Here is a 24,288-nt window from a genome sequence, read left to right as displayed (position 1 = left end):
TAAAGAAGAAAACCTTCCTACTGCTTTCAAATCTTAGCCCAAACCCCCAATGTTGTACCCAGTTCTCCAGCTGTCCCGTTTAGGCCTTCACATCCTATGTGCTCTGTCCCATACCCATAAAGCTTCAGTCTTGGCTCAGGACCCTTCCCTGTAAGGTCTTCTGCCCCATCTTCTAACCTATCATCACTCCTATACTGTACAAAACAATCTTATTTCTTAGTCCTTTTTACTTTTGTTTCCATCTCCAAAATATAGTGTGGGTGAAGCAGGGCCTGTGTCTTGCTGGTGTGTGCCAGGGTCCAGGACAAGGAGTGCCTTCTAGTAAGGGCGCACTGTGAAAAACAGTTTAGTGGTTCACACAGACATACACTTACCCGTGACCCCACAATTGCCCTCCTAGGCGTTTTCTCAAGTGAAAAGTCTTTATTCACACAAAACTTTTAGCAGGAATACTCAGACGACTTTATTCATAAACACCGAATTCCAGAGACAACTCAAATGTACAGCTGCTACATGGTCTTCCCTTCCTGCTGAGTTCATGCACTGGACCACTAATCAGCAACGAAAAGAAAATAGCACAAACAGCATGCATGTTAATATGTAATATGTACATTAACATTCATACTTAGTGCTAGAGATTGAAAACATGCTTATCTACAAAGCATTGCACGTACACGAAAGAAGCCAAACAAAATGCTGTAGATTATATAATTCCATGTATTTGAAATTCTGCAAAAGGCAACTAGGGACAGCTGACGAATCAGGGGTCACCAGGGGTTGGGTAGGGCACAAGTTGATACCTAAGGAGGAGGAATTTTATGATACAATGTATCATCACCATTGTGGTATCAGACAATATTGTAGCTTTGTCAGAATTTGAATAATTATACAGTAAGACATTTCCAAACAAAGCCCCCAATCTTGTGGAATTTATATTATGGCAGAGAAAATTAGGAGCAACAGTACCTAAGACTTCAGAGCACAGAGTTACAAAGTTGCCTCTTACTCATTCTCTCATTCAGTCCCGGAAAGGCGTTTTGCAGTCCCTACTACACAGATAAGGCAGTTCCAGGCCAGAGAGGTTAAGCAAACTGTGGAAGCCTACACCGCCAGATCCGAAGGCTCTAGAAATGGAAAACACAGGGTGTGTATGCAAAACTTGTTAACCCCTGTAGAACCCTGAGACCCTCCTCAGAGCCCCCACTAATTGCCTTCATAGCTTACTGCTTTAAACATGCCCTGACCCTCCCCCCCTTGCTGCTCCCTCCTCCTCCCCTCTAAGAAACTATAGATTAGGCAAGCCCGGACACAAAACTGCCCTATAAGGAGACTCCTGACCCCACAGGTGACAGCACATTCCACAACCCTGAGAACAGCACCCACCAATGGAAAACCTCCAGATCTGTACTCTGTATGTCCAATCAGTTCAAAATTATGTTGGCACGCGCGGGCTCCTTAAACCAACCAAAAATGTAACTTCAGAATCCCCCTCCTCCCTTTGTTTAAAACTTATAAAAGACTACACTCTCCCTTACTCTAGGCTCTGAGCACGGATCCGCTGCATTGGTGAGGTCTGAGAGCCCGAGCTTAAGCCGGAATAAACCATAAACCCTTGCTTTTGCATTTTGGTGTGTTGGGTCCTTGGTGGTCTTTTTGGGGTCCAGTGGACGAGGTATAACACCCCTAGAGAGTATGCTCTGCTGCTCCATGCTTGTGTTCAATTCCCTGTGTAGACATCAAAGTTAACCCCAGTGAGAGATGACAAGCAACAGGTAACAGATCACGGGGCTGGAGAGATGGCTCCGCGGTTAGAGCACTTAGCTCTTCTAGAGGACCTGGATTCGTTGCCAACACTCACAGGGCGGCTCACACCCATCCTTAACTCCAGTTCCTGGGGATCTGTGGGGACCAGACACACACGTGGTGCCCTTACCTCCAGGCAAAACACTCACATGACAATAAATAAAATCTTTAGTTAAAAACAGTGAACAGAAGACAGATGACCCTCAGTGCAGAAGTCTAGTTCACTGATGCAGCAGTACCTGCAATGCACCGAGAAGCCGCCAGGTGGCGCCTTCTGGTGGCGCCAGGTCTCGCTGCCCGGCCTGCACCCGCAGCTGACCCGGAAGTCCACGCCAGACCTTGAGGCCGCAGAAGGCGAGTTTTCCCGCCACCTTGACGGACCTGGGCGTTTTCGGGAGGCGGAGCGGTGCTCTGGCTGGGAGGTAAAGGACCCTTCTATCCCCGCCCTTCGCACGTGACGCAGTTCTTTTCTCTCCGAACCAGAGGTCCGTCAGGAGTCGCCGCCCGCGGGTCGGTCATGGGTTCCTCTCCAGGGTGGGCTGGAAGTACACACCCTGCTTCTCCCAGTCACTTCGGACAACCCCCTAGCCCCGTCTGGGCGTCAGTTTTCCCGTCTGTAAAATGAGGATTTGGAGTGTAGTCTCCAATTTTGTTGTGACATTCGAATTCCAATGAAGGAGAGGGAGTTTTCTCTTGTGGAGTTCTTGGACCGGACGGAGGTGGTGGTGCTCGCCTGTGGTCCCAGCACTCGGTTGGCTGAAACTGGAGGCTAAGAGCGTTGGAGATCAGCCGGTGTTGTGACCTAGTGTCTCTAAAAGCAAAAGCAGGGTGTGGGTTTTGCAGGCTCTCTAGCTGGTTGATGACCGCCAGGCATAGGAGACCCTGGGCCAGGTCGTTCCTAGGGACCCCCGGAGTTTTAACGCCCTCTGCTTTCTTTGTAGGACCGCTGCCGTTAGGTGCACTCGGATGGACACATTCCCAGCGACCACAGACCCAGGGCTCACTTAGCCACTCACCTCCACGTTGGGGAGAGGCGGGATGGATAGGTTCTTGGTGAAGCGGAAGCTGGGGGACCTTATGGGAAAGGGAGAGGAGCCAGCCAACCTTGGGGGAGTCACGGGAAACGCTAGGAAGAAGCCCAGGAGAGAGATCTCGAGGAGTGCGGGCCACCTGGCCGGCCTGAGCTGGCGGCACATTCGCTCCAAAGGTCTGAGCTGTGATTACACAGTACTGTTTGGCAAAGCAGAGGCAGATGAGATTTTCCGAGAGTTGGAGGAAGAAGTGGAGTATTTTACAGGTAAGCAGCAGAGGACTCTAGGTGTCGGGCGTGTATGACAGGACAAGTGAGTGAGCTTTGGAGAAATGTGAACCCAGCTCGGGATGGCTTTGCTGATGGACTCAACAGATGCTACAAAGACTCCCTGGGCACCTCTGAGCTTAGGACACCAACTTGAAAAAACAGAATCGCCTAGAGTGAAGTCACCTGGGCTCTGGTTGGTATCACCTGAGAAGTTAAAAGCCTGGCAACTACATGGACGATGAAGCTGAAAGCCCTTTCTGGGTTCTTTGTGATGCTAATTGAATCAGTATAGCCTAAAGGTGCTGCTTGGACTTTGTTTTTACCAGTTTGCCAGGTTGGAGGTGGAGTGGTTCTTAAGCATACCCTAGGCCCAAGGTTAGCCTCCAGCACTGTCAAACCAAAACAAGGAACAGGCTTCCAAGTGATTCTACATAGCCAGGTTGAGTTGGGTCTAGTGGGAGAGATAGGAGAGCCTGGTCAGCATCACCTAAAGGAAAGCTAGCACTGGTCAGAAGTCTAATGGGAACCCTACCCCCTGCAGAAATGTCTTAAGGAGGTTCCTGGTGGTGCTGATGCTGTTGGCCTGGAGACCAAGTTGAGAATCTATGATGAGAACACACCGTCCTGTACTAGCCTGGGCTGCATAAGCCCCATCTTTCATGAATCCACAGGCCCTTAGTACACACAGTTGACAAAACCATCCTCCCATGTAAACTCCATTATGGTCAATGTTGTCTCTTTTTGTTCCTACTTTGACCAAGGTTTGGTAGTTTTAAGAAAAATTGAAGCCAGGGTGTGGTGGTGTGTGCCGGTGATCACAGGACTTGGGAGGTGGAGGCAGGAGGATCAGGAGTTCAAGGTCATCCTTAGCTATAGGAGGAGTTCAAGGCCAGCCTGGGCTCATGAGACCTGATCTTGAAAATGCCAAAAGCAAGCCGGCATGGTGGCACATGCCTTTAATCCCAGCAGTTGGGAGGCAGAGGCAGGTGGATCGCTGTGAGTTCAAGGCCAGCCTGGTCTACATAGTGAGTTCCAGGACAGCTGGGGCTACAGGGAGACCTTGTCTCAAAAAGACCAAAAAAAAAAAGCAAATAAATGAGTTGGGTTCAGATGGCTTCTCTAAGCGTAGAACAAGCAAACAAGCACTGGGGTTGCAGTTTTATTTTTTTAATTCATCAATTTTATACCTGTATATATTGTATTTTGGTCATTTCCACCCCTCTGTCCTGTCTCCTGCTCTAGCTGAACCCCTTCTTTCCAAGTCTCTTCCTCCTCTCATGTCTTTTTGTTTTTGTGACCCACTCATTTTAACGGTATGTACATGTTCCATACGTATGCACATGTGTGTGGAGGCCAGAGATCCATGTTCAGCATCATCCTCAATCCATTTACTGAGATAGGGTCTCTTGCTGAACCTGGAACTTGCACATTACTAGCCTGTCAGTGAGCCCCCAGCACCCTCCTGTCCCACTTCCCCAGCACTGGGATTACAGGTGCATATAGCCATTCCCGGGGCAAGCACTGCACCAACTGAGCCAACTTCTCAGACCCCGATTGTTGTTGTGACCTGCTGGCCTGGAACTTGTGACCCTCCTGCTTCAGCACCCAGAGTACTGAGACTACAGGTGTACACCCTGCAAGATTGCCTGTGAAAATCTGGGGCAGGCCATAGTAATTTGGGAGAAAGGGCTCTCCCACAGAGCATTATACAACACCAGGGACAGAGGCAATCTTATTTTCCTCCTTTTTGAATAGCCAGCAAGTGAGTGTATTGGACACTGAGCTGTCTGCATCTCTGGAGAGGGGGGGTCCCAAGGATTTAACTGCTGTTTTGTCTGCACAGGTGCACTGGCCAGGGTGCAAGTATTTGGGAAGTGGCACAGCGTGCCCAGGAAGCAGGCAACCTATGGAGACACTGGGCTAACCTACACATTTTCTGGCCTTACATTGACTCCAAAACCTTGGATCCCAGTTCTAGAGCGAGTTCGGGATTGCATCTCTGGGGTGACAGGACAGACCTTCAACTTTGTGCTCATTAACAGGTAACACTTCCCTTGTGTGGTGGACTAGGAATATATCTGTCCCTCCAAGAGAGATTACAGGACTTCACCATGCTTTGTTCATTTGTGCCAGTCCTTCCAGAGTGAGGAAGGGATGCAGTGGTGGAACAGAGCAAGCCTCATGGTTTTCAGAGCTGGAGAAAAGGCTCAGTAGTTAAGAGCACTTGCTGCTCTTCCAGAGAACCAGAGTTCAGTTCCTAGCAGTCTTGTCAGGTGGCTAACAGCTGCCAGTATCTCCAGCTCCAGGGGATCCAACACCTCTGGCCTTTATGGGGCACCTGCACTCACATGCACATACCCACACACATAATTAAAAATACACTTTTTAGCCAGGCATGGTGGTGCACGCCTTTAATCCCAGCACTTGGGAGGCAGAGGCGGGCGAATCTCTGTGAGTTCAAGGCCATCCTGGTCTACATAGTGAGTTCCAGGACAGCTGGGGCTAAAGGGAGACCCTGTCTCAAAAAGACCAAAAAAAAAACCAACCCAAAACTTTTAAAAGAGTTCTCATGGAGCAGGCAAGAGGTAAGGTGGGTTAGGCTAGGTTATTGCAGACAGTGCTTAGTGTCTTGGGGAAAGACTGATTTGACTGAGAGGTTCAGGGCAAGATCTTTCATTGGGTGTACTACTGACATTTGGGGTCAGGAAATACTTTGCTGTGTAAGGCTGGCTGTGCGTTAGGACACTCAGTGTATCCCTAGTCTCTACCCTGTAGGTGCCAGTAGCATCTGCTTCCATCAGAGCAGTCAGTCGTCTAGGGGACAGAATCACCCTGGCTGAGAGGCCTGGGCTAAGGGGGAAGGCTATTTTGCATGAGGTGATTAGAGGAAGGCTCCTGAGGCAGTGACAGTTGAGCTGGAAAGCTGGAGACATTTACTGCAGAGCAGAGTGAGCCCAAGTGTCCTGTCGGGGACCTTTTGGAGAGATGGGAGAGCAAGAGTGGGTAGAGAATGGAAGGCACTTGAAAGGCAGTACCAGACTGCAAAGAATGATGGTTTTATTGTACATGAACCAGGGGACTAAGACACATGACTGTCTCTGCATTTGATGTGTGTTACATTTGCAAGCATTGTAAGCAGTCAGTTACCAAGCAGAGATGCTTCAGGCTAGGACTTGCTGGCCTCTCCAGGCAAGGACCTCAGGGCTTTACAGAAATGCAACACTGTTTCACACTGCAAGAAAATGAGGCACCTAGAGCGCCAGCAGGTGAGGGAGAGGGTTTTCTTCCACACTGCTTGTTTTCTCATTGCAGGTATAAAGATGGACGTGACCACATCGGGGAGCATCGAGATGACGAAAGGGAACTTGCCCCCGGGAGCCCCATTGCCTCTGTCTCCTTTGGTGCCTGCAGGGACTTCCTCTTCCGGCACAAGAGCTCTCGAGGGAAGAGCCACCAGCAGACAGTGGAGGTGGTCAGGCTACAGCTGGCCCACGGAAGCCTACTGATGATGAACCACCCCACCAACACCCACTGGTACCACAGTCTTCCCATCCGCAAGAAGATTCTGGCTCCTCGAGTCAACTTGACATTCCGGAAAATTTTGCCTACTAAGAAATAAAACATTTTTTAACAGTCAGTACTGTTCTTTCTCTTTCTACTTTGAGAGGAAGCTGGTGTTTGCTTTACCCATAAAGAACACAGGAGCTTTAACAAAAGCATAGGGCCTGGTGTACAAGGCCCAGTTCAGGAAGAATATGACACCAGCCATTAAAGAATAGTACTCAGCCAGGCCTGTGGCACATCCTTTAAAACCAGCACATGGGTGGCTGTGAGTTGGAGGCCAGCAGGGCCATATAGTGAGACCCTGCCTCAAAAAAAGACCACTCAACTTTCCTAACAAAATGATCCTTTTATTGCTATAATACACAGCAGATACAAAAGTACCTTTAGCAAATACACAAATCAGCAGTCTGCAGCATAACCACTAGCTTAACTTAGGTTTTCCAGGAAGAAGCTACTGACTTCATAAATAACTTAAAACTAGAAATCAGATCATTTGGTTGCTACCTAATGCCTAATAATTTACAAAATGAGGATGTGAGTTAGCTCAGTTACAATAACACATTTACAAACTTGGCTCACGCCCTTCCTCTGACCTGCTTCCAAGTGAGCCTCCCCACCTGTCCCTTCACCGTCTCTTCCCTGGCTCACTTCAGCATGAGTGGTACCAGGACAGTGAAGACTGGAACCTACAACTCTGCAAGCAGTCTAAGGTCACGTGATCTGGCACTTGTGCTTTTGTTCAACCTCAGGTATGCAGGGCCGTCTGGCCAGAACAAGCTCATCTGCTCCTTGCTCCTCCATCGTTGTTTCTTGCTGGCAGGGAGAGTCACCAAGTCCTCAGGGTGCACAGTGAGCACCCTGGCGTCTAGCTGATGCCTAGGCACATCTGGAAGTGTCGGCCAGCTCACCCCAAGTGGAGAAAACACGTCCCTGGTGTGACCTTTGGATATACCCGATTCCAAATTGCTTCTGAGTCTGTTTCAATTTGGTATCCTTTTTGTTTTTAAATTATAAACCTTGCTAAAACATAGGTACTCCTGTGTTATTAAAATTCCTTCAGCCCTGGGCTGCATTTATGAGATCTGCAAAGGGAAGAAAACGCTCACTGCACTCTACATGAACTAGGCTGCTGGAAACATTGAGAATATGGATCTAGAATAGAATGATGAGATCAGCTGTCGTTTCAGAAATCACAAGCTGCTTTCATCCTGGACTCTGGTGCTCACTGACTGTCAGCCTCTTCCTAACCCAGCTCTCAAGCCACCTCACCCACATTCCTGGCTGAACACCTTAAGAACCTTCAAGGTCTTGTGTAGCAGAGAGATTAGCAGGTGGTCTGTACACACCTGGCTAGCTGCAGCTTTGGAATAGACTAAAGTCACTTCTCGGTCCAGGGTCTCCAAAGGGAACAGTGACATAGGAGTAGTACCCTTACAATATAACTGACAAAATGAACAATTTCAGAGCTGGGGCATCTGGCAGATGAGCCTCCACTGCATACAAAGAATTGAAAGATTACAAAAGGCATACAAAAAGGTGGGAGGTGTTGAGGCTTTTTTTTTTTTTTTTTTTTTTTTTTTTTTTTTTTTTTTTTTTTGAGACAGGGTTTTATATAGCCCAGGCTGGCCTGGAAGTTGCAGTTATCCTGCTTCAGCATCCCCAGTGCTGGGATTACAGGAGTGAGCCACCAATGCCCAGTTTAGACATCTTTTAACTCCTCTTTGATCTCTGAGTAACTTGAAAGAGGGGCTTTTCAGAAGTGGTGCATGTGACTCTTAAGTATGTCTGCTTCTCAGAGTGAGCTTACTACAAAAACAATCAAAAGTAAAAGGCACTTTTTCTTCTAAATTGTGTCCTTTAATCATTTCACTAATGCTTGTCAATTTGAGGAGGGGGCTCCTTATTAAAAATAAAAGGTCTATGCTGAAAGGTCATAGGATTAGACAAAAGCAACCTCCTCTGAGAACATCTAGCATATTACAGTAGTAGAAAAAGTGGCTCCTGGAGTCTGGTTTAATTACCTGTATCAGATGAGTAAAAGATGCTCTAGACAGAATGAATGCTGTCCTAACAGGAGGACCCCTTCCAGTACACCCTTGCAGAGCTTCGTGGGACTGGCTCCCATGTGGAGCCTGCTCTTAGAATACACAGTAGACTGAGGGGCTCTAGAGGGGCTGGCTTGCACGTGTACACATGGCAAGCCTTTGCGTTTACTGGGGACAGAGTGGACCGCACCACAGGCCCTAGCTCTGGGTTGGCATGTCACTCCTCAGACCTGTACTCCCGTCCTTGTTGCATCCTCGACAGAACACGCTCGTAGAACAGCAGATAGGCGCTGGAGGACAGGACCTCCTGCAGGCTGGCCCTGCGGACAGTGTCGTCAGAAATCCACAGCCACTGGTTGCTGGTTGACAGAGGATTTTTGGCTGAAGGTGGGGACCGTCTATAAGTAACAAAGTGTCCAGAGTGCATGTCCCCATGGTGGACAACAACTGCCATCAAGCGGAAGAGGTATGTGGAGGAGCTGGTGGATGGGAACAAATGCCAGTTGTTTATAAACAGAACAAGGCCTTATAGGCAAAAACTAAAGCCTAAAAGAATCCTGTGTTACACGACAGGGGATGAGTACAATAGGGCATGCACACAACCATCAAAACATGACTCTGCATTTGCTATGAGTGGACATGCACTGTACATATGAAACTTGTGATGGCGCATAGTGAGTCTATGTGACACGTGTGCTTCATATAGTAATGGCTAAAGCTGGAACTGGCTATCCAGGTGCTGTCCTGCTTAAAGAGCAGCACTTCTTCATACTTTGTACATCGATGCATGCACATGCAAGTTTCATATACTTTCATAACTTTCCTTTTTAAAATTATTTCTGTCTTGGGCAACAATGGTGTAACAAATACTGAAATTCTACCTTGAAATCAAGACAACTAATCACTGTTTTTGTTTGTTTCATCTCGATAGTGGAGAAGACAACGGACTCCTCAGGAGCAGCTCACCTGTAGTCAGGAACCACCGGCAGAGGGAAGGGCACTGGAGGAGGCAGTGTTGGCAATAAAGATGGGGAGCAGGTACCATTCATAAAAATCTGTGTTTTGGGGGCTCCTGGCTGACTCAGGACTATAAGAGAAAAAGGCCTGAGTTAATGAAAACAAGCAGTGGCTCTGGGCAAACATGGTGATTTTTGTTTTTTGTTTGGTTTCAGAGTTGCTGTTGTAGCCCAGGCTGGCTCTATATTGCTACATCAGCCTCCCTAGTGCTGGGTTATAGGCATGCATCACAATGACTAGCTTCAAAACCTAGATTTGATATCCTTGAAAATAAACTCCCATTATGCTACAAATAAAGGGAAAAAAGCCCAAAGACCTTCATTTTGTATTAGACTGGTTGATGAAACATCCTATGTTTTGTCCCATCTGTTTTCATTCCAAACAGCAAATGGCATCCAGTGCCAGATCTGCTGGCTTTGGCAACTCTGGGACCTGGGGATTCCTCTCATTTGCTAATGAATGTGTCAGAGGTACACAGCCCCTAAGAGATTAAGGACTGGCTTCTTGTACCCCATACTTTCCAAGCTTAGAGGCCTTTCCTCCTTTTGTTCTTGGGGTGGGGGCAGCATGCAGTGGTGAACTCAGCCTCAGAACCTTGCATGTCAGTGGGTTTTCCTCATGTAGAACTCTACAGAACTTGGCATGTCAGAAAAGATTCCTTCAAAACACAGCTAACACCATATTCTAGGAAATTTCTTTCATTTACTGCCTGTCCTGGACTAGTCATTTCACAGTGGAGCCTGAATTTCTTGTCAGGAGATGGGGTGATAACAGCTGCCTTGCCTAACAGAACCTGACAAGATTCAACCTCAGGGAAGGACAGAGGGAAGGAGATAGGGAATATTCAGTAAAGGTATTAGCCCAGTGAGATGCTCAGTTAGGACACTGACTCCCCATACTTCCCATATAAATAAGATGACTCTATTGGCTGGGGGTGAAGAGCAGAGAGAAAAACATTCACTGGAAAGGTATGAGCTAATTGTTTAGAGATCAAAAAGCAACATGGCAACTTTAAGCTTTTCTTCCCATACTTTTTCGTTTGTGGTAGCGCTTTTATTTTTATTTTAAATTTTTTAAAGTTATGTGTATTTGAGGCTGTGTCTGCATCTGTGAGTGAAGGTGCCTGCAGAGGCTAGGAGAGGGCCCAGAGTCCCTGCAGTTGGAGTTACAGGTGGTTGTGAGGTACCTGATATGGGTGCTGGGAACTGAATTCAGGTCCTCTATGAGAGCAGTATGTGCTTAACAGTTGAGCCCTCTCTCCAGCCCTTTTACCTCCTTACATTTTAAAATGTACTACTATTGTGTGAGTGCACCTGCTACAGTGTGCATGTGGAGGTTTGAGGACAACTTATACAGTCAGCTCTCTCTTTTTACCTGTATGTGGGTGCTGGATATCAAACTCAGGTTGCCAGGCTTGTATAGCAAGCTTCTTACCCACTGAGCCATCTGGCTGGCCCTGTGACAGAGGTTTTTTAAACTACATGTTTCATTCTATATCATTTTAACCTCTTTGAGAAATGTTGGCTGACACATAGCTCAGTGGTTGATTGCTTGCCTACTATGAGTGAGGCTCTAGACTCCTATGCTAACCCTGCAGAGAAGAAAAACAACCCTACCCTTTTCCACCACTCTGTCCTACCATTATGAAGAATTGAAGTAACCACTGCACAAACCTTGTGTGCATACCATAAGGAGCCACCAGTGGTGATGCCAAATCCCTCTGTGCACAATTGTCACCAGGGGAACACACCTGGCTTTGGGGCTACTGTCCTGTCCTGTAGTTCCAGTGCAGGCCCAGGGTTCTCACTGGGTTTGGGGCCATGCTGACTCTGTTTGTGTCCCAGGAGGCGGTACTTGTAGATGTCCATCATCAGGAACTCGTTAAACTGCACGTGCTCATGCCGCTTCAAGGGTGTGCCATGGCTGGACCAGCTGAGTCGCTGGAGATGGATGCAGAGGCACTGAGGGAGCTGTGGGCAGGGAGGGTGGGAAGAGCTGAGGTATTTCAGGAGCAGATGTGGATGTGGGGTCCCCCAAAACATAGGCAACCAAGTGTATGAGGTGGGCTCACCTTCCCTAGCTTTAACTGCTTAACAAAAGTGGTCCTTTGGTGTTCGACCTTTTCCCCATTCAGTGTTCCTTTGGCTTCAATCTGCAATAGAGCAACAGCGTTTGTCTGCAGAAATCCCAGGAGCAGGACACCTCCAGGGAGCAGCAGCTGAGGCTGGTGTTGTATATGCCTGTTCTGGGACGTGGCTGCTACTGCTGACATTAGCTCAGCTGTTCATTACGTGTAGGTTGTTTTCACGGAGTCCTCTTAGTCACTAAGTAACAGTAGCCATGGAAGGAGGAGAACGAATCAACACTGAAACGTAATTTTTTTAAAATCCTGGATTTCAGCATCTGTGGCCTTGGGCAGTGCCCTGGAGACACTGGAGGTGAAGTAGCAGTTTGATCTCTACATGGACACCAGAGGGCACCTGTGAGTAAATCTTCTGGGTCCTGCTTCTCCCCCGCACCACCCACAGTGCCCAGCACACCTGAGGCTGCTTCTTTCAAATTGAAGCATTCCCTCCTGAACTGCACAGGAAGACACGTGAAATTCACAGCAAAGTACAAGACTTAGGAAGCTATTGAAGCTCCATGACTCCTAAGGCACCCTGAGGTTATACAAGCAGCGAGCGCTGGGGAGAGGAGACTTCAGCGGAGCTGCCTGCAGGTTTCACAGGAGCTTCAGGGGCACAGCTTTGTGAGTCATCACTCATGTTTGGGTGGGCTTTGGTGGACGCAGTTGCTTTTGAGTCGCTCACATACTGCAACCACCCGCAATAAACTCATGGATTCATATACACAGATAATTCTATGTACATAGTTCTTCTAGAATCAGAAAATGAAATCAGTTATGTAGGGGAGTCGGGCAGGGAACACAGTGCAACGGTGGATGTGAGACAGGCAGAATGGACCGGCTAACGCTGCAAGGGCACGTCTCAGTTCTATGCATAACACTCCAGGGTTTTCCTTTAAATACTGTAGATGAAACAAAACTCATCTGGGAAACAGTCATAGGTAGCTGCTCTGCAACCCAAGTCAGGGGTTAACATAGCAAAACACGATGTGTTTAAAAGAAAATTCTGTGAAAACAACTTTATAAACCTAAGAGCTACGATAATATTGAACAGTAGTTTGAAAACAATTGTAACATTATGTAAGAAATGGCAGTGGCTGGAGAGATGCCCTGGGTGTGCCAGTCCTGTGTGCGTGAGAGGTACTTTACTAAAGCACACTGGTGTCTGCTGGGAAGGTGACACTGGGATGGAATGCATACCTTTGTGCAGTTGTCACACACAACATCCCGCACTGATTCTGAAGAGATGAAGTGGTGAAGGCAGTGGTCCAGGGTCAGTGGGTGACCCTACAGCAGGAGAGGAAGAAATCAGAACAGCCTAAAAGGCAGCTACCCTGAAACTATTAGCGGGTGGCAGGGAACCCCCCGCCACCCGCCAAGAACTATGTTTTCGGATATGCAGGCAACAAAGCTTGACAGACAAAAACTGGATCTTGAACAGTGGTGGAATTCAACCCCCTACATGCTACTGCTGACTGAGAGGGCTGAGCTGTGGAAGATTACTCACTGTCACACCATTAGATTCTTTGAATCTGAGGTATGCGAACGATGCACTTGTGTTCAAAATGCCAATGTTTCTGCAGCAAGAGGAAGCATCCCACCTTTGTCTCCCTCAGAACCAGGCCTGGCACCACAGACCACGGTTAACATGGCCTAGCTAGCCATGTAATTGAACGATACTTAGTACCTGGGCCAAATAAAATGCCTCAAAACACTTTTGGACTGAAAATTCTCCAAAACAGATCCCAAATTAACCACAGATCAGTACGTACCCAAGTAGCCGCTGGAATGCTCAGAGAAAGGCTATCAAAGGTGTCAAACCGAACAGGACTCTGAAACAGACATTGTAGAAAATCCAAAGAGGACTTAGATTCAATTCAGCAGATGGAAGACATCTGCCTACAAGACAGTTTAATATTTAGGTGGTTACCATTAACATAGCAAAACACAATATACTTAGAAGCAAATTCTATGAAAACAACTTTAAAAACCTAAGAGCTACAATAATATTGAACAGTAGTTTGAAAACAACTGTAAGATTATACACCTGACCCAGCAGTGTGGGGATTTTTTTATCCTAAGGAAATGGTCCTGGCTATCAGAATTTCCATCAGGGTATCATCGGTAACATTAAAAATGGGAATGGTTGGGCTGGAGAGATGGCTTAGCCGTTCAAGGCTCAGGCTCACAACCTAAACATAAAACAGGAATGACTGAAGCCTCTGGGGATTATCAAACACACTACAGCACGCTGAGGGAACAAAACTGTATATTAAAAGAATGTAGCAGAGAATGTGTGATTACCTGGCAAGATGTTCATGTCACATTATTAAATGTGAAACAAAGCAGGTAATAAAAGAGGGCAAAAAGCATTTCATGTGGTGATAGTAGAACTTGGAGTACACCCCAGAACAACTTTAAAATCTGGACCAAAATAAAACAACTGTAATTGGGTAGAGAGCTACCAAAACCAAGCAGAAGTGGGAAAGAAGTCAGCTAAGAGACAAGAGCTGGAGTGAGATCTGCCTGCTTGTGGCTTTTCCTCTCACTCTACACAGAACCAAGGGAAAAAGCAGCTATCATACAGAACTGAGTGGTCAGAAGAGAGTTCAGGGATGACAGACAGACAGGGAAGTCACAGAGAGGATGAGTCCCAAATCTGTGTATACCCTGTGTGATTCCATGGCTGCCCACAGAGCCACACATATTCAGGGAGTCTCACAAATTCTAACTGCCAGAACAGACCCCAATTTTTTCTTTTTTTGGTTTTTTGAGACACGGTCTCATGTAGCCCAGGCTGGCTTCAAACTCACTATGCAGCTGAGACCGCCCTTCAGCTTTCAGCCCCTAACAGTTGGGATTACAGGTACGCATCACCACACCTGAGCCACAAAATTTATTTTCCTTCAGAGAGGTATAATAGAATCTAGAGTCTCCACTCTTTTAAATACACAATAAAAATGTCTAGAGATAGAGCACAGAGAGGAAACTATAACCGGAGAAGAGAAAGAGTTGGCTTAGATGTGGAAGTTGGTGCTCCAGGCCAGAAAGAAACCAGAGATGGTGAATGGATAAATAGAACAATAAAAAAGAAGGAAATGGAAACACTACAGTCTAAAATACAAAAACTACTGGAAGGCAAACAGATAAAATGGAAAAGTATTGGTGAACTTGAAAATGCATCCACAGAAATGTCCTAGTCTCAACAGAAGACTGATGAGGAGTGAGCAGGCACCGGCCACCTGTGGAACCCCAACAGGTGGCCTAGCAGGTGGACAGCAGGTATAAACTCTTTAAGAAACTTTTATAGCTGGCGTGGTGGTGCACGCCTGTAATCCCAGCACTTGGGAGGCAGAGGCAGGCGGATCTCTGTGAGTTTAAGGCCAACCTGGTCTACATAGTGAGTTCCAGGATGGCTGGGGCTACAGGGAGACCCTGTCTCAAAAAGACAAAAAAAAAAAACAAAACCTTTTATGCATGGGGTTGGAGAGTTGGCTCAGTGGTTAAAGGCACTGATTACTCTTGTAGAACAGTAGGGTTTGATTCCCAGCACCCACATGGCGGCTCACAACCATCCATAACTCCAGTTTCAGGGGATCTAATGCTTTCTTCTGACCTCTGCAGGCATTGCATGACGTGTGTGCACTTACACAAATGCAGGCAATACACTCATACACATAAAATAAAAATAATAAAACATTTAAAAAAAGAAGACCTAGGTTCAAATCCCAGCACCCACATGGCAGCTAACAACCATCCATAACTCCAGTTCCAGAGGATCCTCACTCCGCCTGTAAGTGGTGGCTTTTTGGTTTGGGGGGTGTTTTTTGTGTATCTTTTTAAACAGGGTCTCCCTCTAGCCCCAGCTGGCCTGGAACTTGCTATAGAGACCAGGCTGGCCTCAATGTCACAGAGATCTGCCTGCCTCTGCCTCCCTACTGCTGGGATTAAAGACGTGCTACTCCCGCCCCCTATCTCCAAGGCTAGGTAGAGGTTTTTAAAAAGGTACTTTATATTCAAAAGAACAAAATGAATAATACTTGCTTTGGGAAAAAACGGGGCTAGAAGGAGAACAATGTCCTTAGAATAATAATTTTGGAACAAGCTGAAGCGAGACTCAGGAGCACTGTGTCTAAGTCAATGCAAAGCAAAAACATTCTCAAATAAAGAAAATGTAAGTGTGCCTGTCACGGGCAGACCTGGAAAAAAGGCTGCAGAGACCTCTGTAGGCCAAAGGGGAAAACCACAGGCTGAAGAATGCCAAAATGCTAAGTATAAAATATATTTTCTATTTTTATTAAACTTATTTATTTTTTGTGTGTGAGTTTCTGTACATGGAAGTCAAAGGACAACTTGTAAGAGTCAAGTCTCTCCTTCTAACATGTGGATACTGGAGATTGAAGTCAGGTCGGTAGGATTGGTGGCAAGTACCTTTACTCAGTGAGCTATTTCACCAGCCCCAAATCATTTTTATTTTAAAGTTAATTAATTAATTTATATTTGTGTGTATGTGTGTTCTGTCTGCATGTATGTAAGTGCACCACATGCATGGAATGCCCACAGAGGTCAGATGAGGGCATCAGATCCCCTGGAACTTGAATTATGGATGGCTGTTAGGACCTGAACCCAGGTCCTCTGCAAGAGCAGCCAGTGCTCTGGCCATCTCTGCTGTGCCATCTCTCCAGTCCTTTCTTTCAATTTCTTGAAAATACATATAAGTAGACTGGTACAATGGCATGAGCTAACAGTCCTTGCTCTCAGAGTCTGAAGCAAGAGGATCATTTGAAATTCTCAGGAATTTGAGAACAAGGTGGGCAACAAGATAGCCATTTGAAAACAAAACCTATTTAAAGCAAATTCCAACATAGTACTGACAGAACTGTGGGGTTTGTAATACGTACAGATGCAACCTATGTCACAAAAACAGAACAAAGGGCCAGATGCTGTCGCAACTCTCTAGTACTTTACATGAAGGAGGGTAATGCTGTATCCAAATAGACTGTGATAGGGTGACACTGCATGATGTAAACAACATGTGAGCGCACACACATGCACACTACACACAAAGACACATGTAAAAATGTATAGCTAAAAGTCCAACAAAGGAATTACTACAGAATACTAAAAAGTATTTGATTAACTCAAAGAAGGCAGGAAAGAGGTGACAGAAAATCAAAAAATATGTTAGGACAAAAGCAAATGGGGGGCTGGAGAGATGGCTCAGCGGTTAAGAGCACTGGCTGCTCTTCCGAGCACCCATGTCGGGTGGCTCATAACTGTCTGCAGCCCGAGCTCCAGGGAGCCAACACGTTCTTCTGGCCTCCTTTGGTACCTACACTCACTTGCACATACATACACTTTCACTTTTTTTTTTTTTTTTGTCTTTCTGAGTCTGGTTTATTTTGTTTAACACAATGATTTCCTGTTCCATCTATTTTCTTGAAAATGACATGATTTTTTCATTAGGGCTAAATAATACTTCATGTGTGCATATGCCACATTTTCTTTATCAATTCGTTGTTGATGACCACCTAGGTTGATCTGTGACTTGGCTATAATGCAGAGTGCCACAATAAGGATGGGTATGCAAGTATAATGGGATTAATGGGATCCTGTGGTAGTTGTACTTTTACTTTAAGTTAATTTACATTTCCCTGTACCTTCCCTGGCATTTATTTTTGTTGGAGATATATATATATATATATATATATATATATATATATATATGTTTTTTTTTTTGGTCTTTTTGAGACAGCTGGCCTGGAACTCACTATGTAGACCAGGCTGCCCTTGAACTCACAGAGATCTGCCTGCCTCTGTCTCCTGAGTGCTGGGATTAAAGGCGTGCACCACTACTCTGTTGTTTGTTTTCCTGATAACAGCCATTCTGATTAAGGTGGAATGCTATTTCAGTGAAGTTTTGGTATGGCTAAAGATGTTGAACATTTTTCATGTACCTATAGGTCATTTATATTTCTTTTCTTTTCATTTATTTATTTATTTATTATTTATTTATTATTTTTTGTCTTTTTGAGACAGGGTCTCCCTGTAGCCCCAGCTGTCCTGGAACTCACTATGTAGACCAGGCTGGCCTTGAACTCACAAAGATCCGCCTGCCTCTGCCTCCCAAGTGCTAGGACTAAAGGCATACGCCACCAGGCCCAGCTTCTTTATTTTTATTATTTTATGTGCTTGCATTTATTGCCTGCATGTATGTAAGTGCACCCATGTTGTACAATGCCCACAGAGGACAGAAGAGGCGGTTGGATCTCCTGGAACTGGAGAGTTATGGACAGTTATTAACTGCTATGTGGGTGCTGGGATCCGAACCCGGGTCTTCTGAAAGAACAGCTAGTGTTCTTAACCACTGAGCCATCTCTCCAGCACTGGTCATTTATACTTCTTATGAGAAGTGTCTGTTCAGTTCAGTTGCCCATTTGTTGATTGGATTATTTCCTTTTTTAAAGTTTAATATATATATTTATATAAAATTTGGGTGTTATTGACATCCGATTGCTGCTAGATGAGGAACAGCTGACCTTCCTAAAATAAAGACCTCTAGATAGGCTGACTAGATTCACCAGATGGACAAGTAGTGGGGAACAGCTGGGGGTGCTGACATCACAGCAGACAGTAGCAGGGATAACAGAGTATAAGGGCTCTAGTAGGGGGAGGGAGACTATGGGAGGGTGCCATATGGGAAGTGGGTGTACAAGTGAATAAGATGGTTGGGATGTTCTGTGTGATATACACACACATACAAAAAAATTAACGAATTAAAAAAATGAATTATATTTGAGGAGGAAGCATAAAAAGTTACATCATGTTAATTGGTAGAGGTGATAAACATTACCATTGAAATCTACCTGATGACTTTATAGACATAACACAGGTGCCAAGGATCAGAGTGCAACTGATTATGACTAGTAATAATCAGACACATACAGATTAGAGATGCATGTGTCAACATCGCAGTGTTATTAGCAAAAACAATGACTTTTTGTAAGAAAGAGTATATTTTTAAATGAAATGGAGATCTTTTTTAAAGGCTAAAAACTTTCAATTTTATGTCTTACAGGGCTTATACTGAGTTCAATATTGTATAATTGTATTAATTCAACAGCGAACCTAAAAATGTTATAGCCACTTTTGAAAGAGACGTATCTTTGCTCTGGAAACTGTTATTGAGTGTGTTAAAGCTGTAGTGAAATGCTTCTTCTAAAAAAGAAAAATCTGGGTGTTAACACTTTGTCGTATGAATAGCTGTCAAAGACTTTCTACTATTATACATGCTGTCTCTTTACTTCAGTAGTTGTTTGCTGTTCAGAAGGAAATATTTAACTTTAAAATGTATTGAGAATTTCATACATGCATATAATGTGTTTTGATCAAATCCACATCCACTCCCTCCCCTCTAACTCCTCCTATAACTCCCCATCATTCTTTATTTTTTGGGGGGGATTTTTGCTACTTCCCCCCCTCGAAAGAGGTAATGCTAAAATCTTTCGGGGGTTAGATAAGAGCTCCCAAATACTTTTACATTTTTGGCCTTTGGAACAGAGTATGTTGCTAAGAGGCCCAAGGACATTTTGACTTTTAGCCAAGAAGCTGGCTACTTTTCTTCGGGGTCTTTTTACCCTAACTGCCTAGCCAATTCCTACCTCCGATTCTTATCACACCATTCTCTGAAGAGGTTACCCACATTGCCTATAGGGAATCAGACACAGACCGCTCTGGCTTCTTCCATGCTGAACAGGGACGCAGGGTGAGGCAATTGGGGTATCCCTTCAGTGGGTCTATCTAAAAGACTCCCAGATTGCATAACTCTTATCTGTAGGGAGAAAAGCCCTTGAACTGGTGCCTAGGAGAGGTGAAGGAGAAGTAAAGGCAAGAGCAGTTAGCATTACAAGTTCTAGACAGGGAACCAGAAAAAAGTCAGAACAGGGCAAATTTCAAATGTTCATATCAGAGTACACTGGAATTTCCAAGGTCGACTAAGTTCCAGGGGACTACGGAATATCTCTCAAAATGTCCTGTAACTGTGGTGAGTCACCTGTCCTCTTGTTCTGGGAGGCCATGGAGACCCCATGAGATGGATCTGAACCAATGTCCAGTCTACAAAGAGGAGGGTCAACACAGAGGAATCATTTCCTCCATGCTTCCAAGTGAAGCCAACCATGTTCGAGCAGGACCTTTGACTTATCTTCACATAGATGGAACTGGTAAAAGAAAGGAGCCAGGGGCTCCTCCCAAGCCCATGAGACCCCTGAGGAACAGATCCTCAAACAACCTTAAGAGTACAAATAAATTGGTTTATTTGGGCCAATTTTATGGTCTTAAACACTCAAGAGGAAAGTATAACCAAAGACAAAGTGATCAGTATATTTCTTTAAGAGTTCAAGGGATTACACTTCCCAGACGTTAGGCTTAAGTCCATATAAAATGTTATTTAGACAATTATTTCTCATTGATGATTTTATTTCTAAGCAGAAAGTGCTGCTCAGATGTTAAGACTTCTCTTAGTCTCCAATACTGTAATGCCCACCTGTAGCTAAGGGAGACAACCTACTATTGTTCTAAAATGATGGCTAAATTTACTTTCTCCCCCTATCTAGAAGCCCTTGAGAGGGAACTGACACTGATTCTAGCCACTCCAACAGCTATCAAAGTGCCTGAAAGCAAATCCTGAGTCCATTACTCTTGAGTTCAGCCTTGGCAGACAAAAGAAAAATGAGGAGGAACACATGACTTTTTTAAAGGTAAGTAGCTTAGACTTAATCATATAAATACTTACATTAAATGTAAGCAGACCAAACACTTGGATAAAGAGGCAAAGAGTCTAGCTGGACAACCCACCCAGGTGTGGTGGTACATGCCTTTAATCCTAGCACTTGGGAGGCAGGGGTAGGGGCAGAGGTAGAGGCAGAGGCATGTAGACAGATCTCTGTAAGTTCCAGGCCACCCAGACTAGCGAGATCCTCTATTAAAAGAAAGAGTATATATGTACCCAGGTATGTACTACCCACAAAAGCTGTACCTTTTAAAAAAAGATGTGTTTTATTTTTATTTCCTTGCATGCTTCTGTATCTATATGAGGATATATGCAGGTGCCCACAGGGGCCAGAAGGGGGCATTGGATCCCTTGGACCCAGAGTTACAGGCAGTTATGAGCTGCCTGATGTGGTGCTGGGAACTAAACTTTGGTCCTATACAAGAGCAGCAACTGCTCTTAACTGCTGCTCCCAAGAGTGCCATTTCTCCAGCCCTGAAAAGCTGTACTTTAAATTAATAAATAAATAATAAAGATAGGTAAAAAACGAGAAAAGAAAGATATATAGCAAAAAAAACGCTAGTTAGATGAGGAACAAAATATGGATCAGAGATGAGAGGCATTTGATTCAGACTATCACATTCCACCATAGGCTGATGACCATATAAAATGCAAAATGCATTTAGCTGGGCATGGTGGTTCACACTTTTAATCCCACCACTTGGGAGGCAGAGGCAGGCAGATCTATATGAGTCTGAGGCCAGCTTGGTCTCCATTAGCAAATCCAGGTCAGCTGCGGCTACAGGGAGACCTTGTCTCAAAAAAACCAAAAAAAAAAAAAAAATTTATTGGGGGTTGGGGATTTAGCTCAGTGGTAGAGTGCTTGCCTAGCATGCTCAAGGCCCTGGGTTCAGTCCTCAGCTCTGAAAAAAAAAGACAAAGATGGCATCTTAGAGATTGTCAGTAAATGATCTCTTGTCAGCCATGTTATTTTATAATGTAGAACCGGACTCAGAGAATTTCCATCATTCACTGTTTTTATTTTATGTGTATGCATGTATTGCCTACATGTAGGTAAGTGCATCCATGTCATGCAATGCCCACGGAGGACAGAAGAGGCTGTCAGATCCCTGGAACTGGAGTTACAGATAGTTGTCAGCTGCCATGTAGGTGCTGGCATTCGAACCTGGGTCTTCTGCAAGAACAGTCAGTGCTCTTAACTACTGAGCCATCTCTCCATCCCAATAACAGCAATTTTTTAAAAAGGAAATTCATCAAAAATAGAACTACAAAGGGCTGGGGAGATGGTTCACTCACTGAAGTGCTTGCCATGCAATCATGAAGACCTGAGTTTAGATCCCCAGTACCCAGGTAACAAGCCAGGCATGGCAGCATGCAGCTATAATCCCAGAGCTATGGTCAGAGACGAGGGATCTGTGGAGCTTGTGGACCCATCAGTCTAGTTGAATCACAAGCTTCCAGCTCAATGAGAGATCCTGTCCCAAATATAAGGTGAGCAGCTACTGAGGAAGACATATGACCTCAACTCGGCTCTGTACACACATACACACACGTATGCATGCTGGCAGATGTGCATACCACACACACACACACACACACACACACACACACACACACATACACACACAAAAGTATTAAAGAAACAGACAAATTCTAGTAAATGTTTAAGGAAGCGGCACCAAATTAAAGAAAATATTTCAAGAAATAAGAGGGAACACTTTCTTAGCTTATTTTATGAGGCTAGCACTCTTTTAATAGCAAAACTTATAATTATAAGAAGGAAACAATAAGATCAATATTCCTTATAAACAGAGGCACTAATATCCTTTAAAAATATTAGCAAATACAATACAGTAATACATAATACAGTAAAACAAGAATAATATATCACAATCAAATAGGCTTTATCCCAGAAATGCAAGGCTTAATATTGGGAAAGTAAAAAAATGGTATTTCAGCATACTAATAGGATAAAATAATACAATAGGATCATCTCAATAGACGCAGAAAAACCATGACAAAATTCAACCAGCACTCATTATAACAGCTTCATTAGGGGTGGGTAGATGGCTCAGTCAGTAAAGTGATTGCCACACAAACATGAAGACCTTAGCTTGGTCACCAGCACCTAGTGGTGCAGCAGTACATACCTGTAATCCCAGGGGAAGTATGTACAGGGGAAGTAGAGAGTGGTGGATCCCTGAGACTTGCTGACCAGCTAGTGTAGTCAAATGGGCAAGCTCTAGGTTCACTGCGAGGACTTGTCTCAAAAAACAGGGTGGAGAATGACTGAAGAAGACACTTTGATCTGTGGCCTTCACATACATATGCACCTATGTACATGTGCACCTGCACACACACACACACTTGAACATTCACATACATACACAAACTCTCAAGAAACTACGAGGAGGGAGCTTTCTTGGAAATGATAAATGGGAGAACTAAAATTCAAAGCTAGTATCATAATTATGAATACCAAGTACTTGCTTCCTTTGATTAGAAATAAAGACAGGTCTGCTATAACCACTCTTGCGCAGTCTGTGTCGGGAGTCCTAGTCAAAGCATAAGGCAAAGGAAAGATAGAAAAGACAAGACTGTAAAGGAAGAACTAAAAGTATTCCCATTCATGGGCATTATTAACTATTGTCATAGAATAATCTACAACACAACTTCTGAAACTAGGGGATGAAGATGTGGCTCAGAGGTGGAATGGTTTCTCAGCACACCCAACCACACACACTGGGTTCCACCCCCAGCACTTCAATAATAATAATAAAAATTTTGAAATAAAAAGGTAAAATTTTAAAAATAAAAAGGTAAGATATCAAGATATAAAGGTAATCAACAAGCTACAGTTCTATGTAATAGTGGCAAACAAATGGAAAATAAAACATTTCTAAATTTCACTTAAAACTGCATCAAAATATAAATAAATGTGGGGTTGGAGATATGACTCAGTGGTTAAGAGCACTTGCTGCCTTTGCCAAAGACCTGGGTTTAGTTCCCAGGATTTGGAGGGTGGCTAACAACTGTCCAGTGGATCCAGTGCCCTCTTCTGGCTTCTGCAGGCACTGCACTCATATAGTACGCTTAAATACATGTAGGTAAAAGAACTACCATCATCATGACTTCAGCTGAGCCTGATCATTAAACATTGTCACAATTGGGCTTGTTGACGATTGTGCTCATTCATTAAAGGAGGGCCAAGCAGGGTCATTGGACCCTCACCGCATTATCCAGCCACTCTTCCCAGCGAACTGTACGTAATTTGACCCTAATCACACATGGCCTCCTGGATTTGGGGCAGGCTAAAGTATACAATCTGGGAAAGGCTAGGAAGAGAAGGCAGGACACATGCTGGGTAAAGGCTTTCCAGTGTGCATTCCCTCAGGTCATACATACACCTCAGCAACCCCTCAGTTATCTCAGTAAGTAAGCTCAATAAATTCATTGGTTCCCCAGTAAAACTTTAATCAAACATTGGCTTGACACTAGAACCTTAAAAGGGAATAAGCATTGCTTAGTATCCCCAGGAAAAGAAGTCTCACAACAAATGGAAAATTTATTTGTTAATGCTATTATGCCTCATAATTATTTAAGAAAAAGAAAATGAGAATGTAAAAGATGTTAAAAGGATACA

At 44.7% G+C, this 24,288-nt stretch overlaps 2 protein-coding genes and 1 long non-coding RNA gene across 5 annotated transcripts in view; 1 reads left to right on the top strand and 2 right to left on the bottom strand.

Moving 5' to 3' along the window:
• Window positions 1–168: 168 nt before the first annotated feature.
• LOC115066951 lies at window positions 169–2,159 on the bottom strand. Its single transcript, XR_003846390.1, has 3 exons — window positions 2,043–2,159; window positions 1,007–1,124; window positions 169–551 (listed from the first exon to the last, which is right to left on the bottom strand). It is a non-coding gene; the product is annotated as an uncharacterized LOC115066951 (long non-coding RNA).
• Window positions 2,090–6,740, top strand: Alkbh2 (alkB homolog 2, alpha-ketoglutarate dependent dioxygenase). 3 transcript variants are annotated; one of them, XM_008848961.3, is made up of 4 exons: window positions 2,090–2,225; window positions 2,745–3,100; window positions 4,947–5,145; window positions 6,416–6,740. In XM_008848961.3, exons 2-4 carry the CDS (start codon window positions 2,842–2,844, stop codon window positions 6,720–6,722), a joined length of 765 nt encoding a protein of 254 aa, XP_008847183.1. In that variant the 5' UTR covers window positions 2,090–2,225; window positions 2,745–2,841; the 3' UTR covers window positions 6,723–6,740. The 3 variants fall into 3 exon arrangements, with proteins under 3 accessions (XP_008847183.1, XP_008847185.1, XP_008847184.1); XM_008848963.3 differs by having other exon boundaries at window positions 2,159–2,288; XM_008848962.3 differs by having other exon boundaries at window positions 2,186–2,313.
• Window positions 6,741–6,873: 133 nt separating this feature from the next.
• Usp30 (ubiquitin specific peptidase 30) overlaps window positions 6,874–24,288 on the bottom strand; it is a 55,249-nt gene continuing 37,834 nt past the window's right edge. Inside the window, exons 8-13 of the mRNA XM_008848960.2 lie at window positions 13,627–13,686; window positions 13,055–13,141; window positions 11,801–11,881; window positions 11,480–11,699; window positions 9,679–9,799; window positions 6,874–9,191 (exon numbers count right to left, since the gene is read on the bottom strand). Of these exons, the coding sequence (XP_008847182.1) occupies window positions 8,930–9,191; window positions 9,679–9,799; window positions 11,480–11,699; window positions 11,801–11,881; window positions 13,055–13,141; window positions 13,627–13,686 (831 nt within the window). The 3' untranslated portion in view covers window positions 6,874–8,929. The remainder of the gene's footprint in view (window positions 9,192–9,678; window positions 9,800–11,479; window positions 11,700–11,800; window positions 11,882–13,054; window positions 13,142–13,626; window positions 13,687–24,288) is intronic.

Source organism: Nannospalax galili, unplaced genomic scaffold (genome assembly GCF_000622305.1).
Source record: "Nannospalax galili isolate Female #2095 unplaced genomic scaffold, S.galili_v1.0 scaffold103, whole genome shotgun sequence".
Lineage (NCBI taxonomy): Eukaryota > Metazoa > Chordata > Mammalia > Rodentia > Spalacidae > Nannospalax > Nannospalax galili.
This window is presented reverse-complemented; position numbering and strand designations above follow the sequence as displayed.

Bases quoted from the DNA above. Each gene is read 5' to 3' on its own strand.
- Alkbh2 (XM_008848961.3), top strand. From the start codon at position 2,842: ATGGATAGGTTCTTGGTGAAGCGGAAGCTGGGGGACCTTATGGGAAAG. The intron at 3,101-4,946 runs GTAAGCAGCAGA...TTGTCTGCACAG, and splicing joins AGAAGTGGAGTATTTTACAG to GTGCACTGGCCAGGGTGCAA. The intron at 5,146-6,415 runs GTAACACTTCCC...TTCTCATTGCAG, and splicing joins AACTTTGTGCTCATTAACAG to GTATAAAGATGGACGTGACC.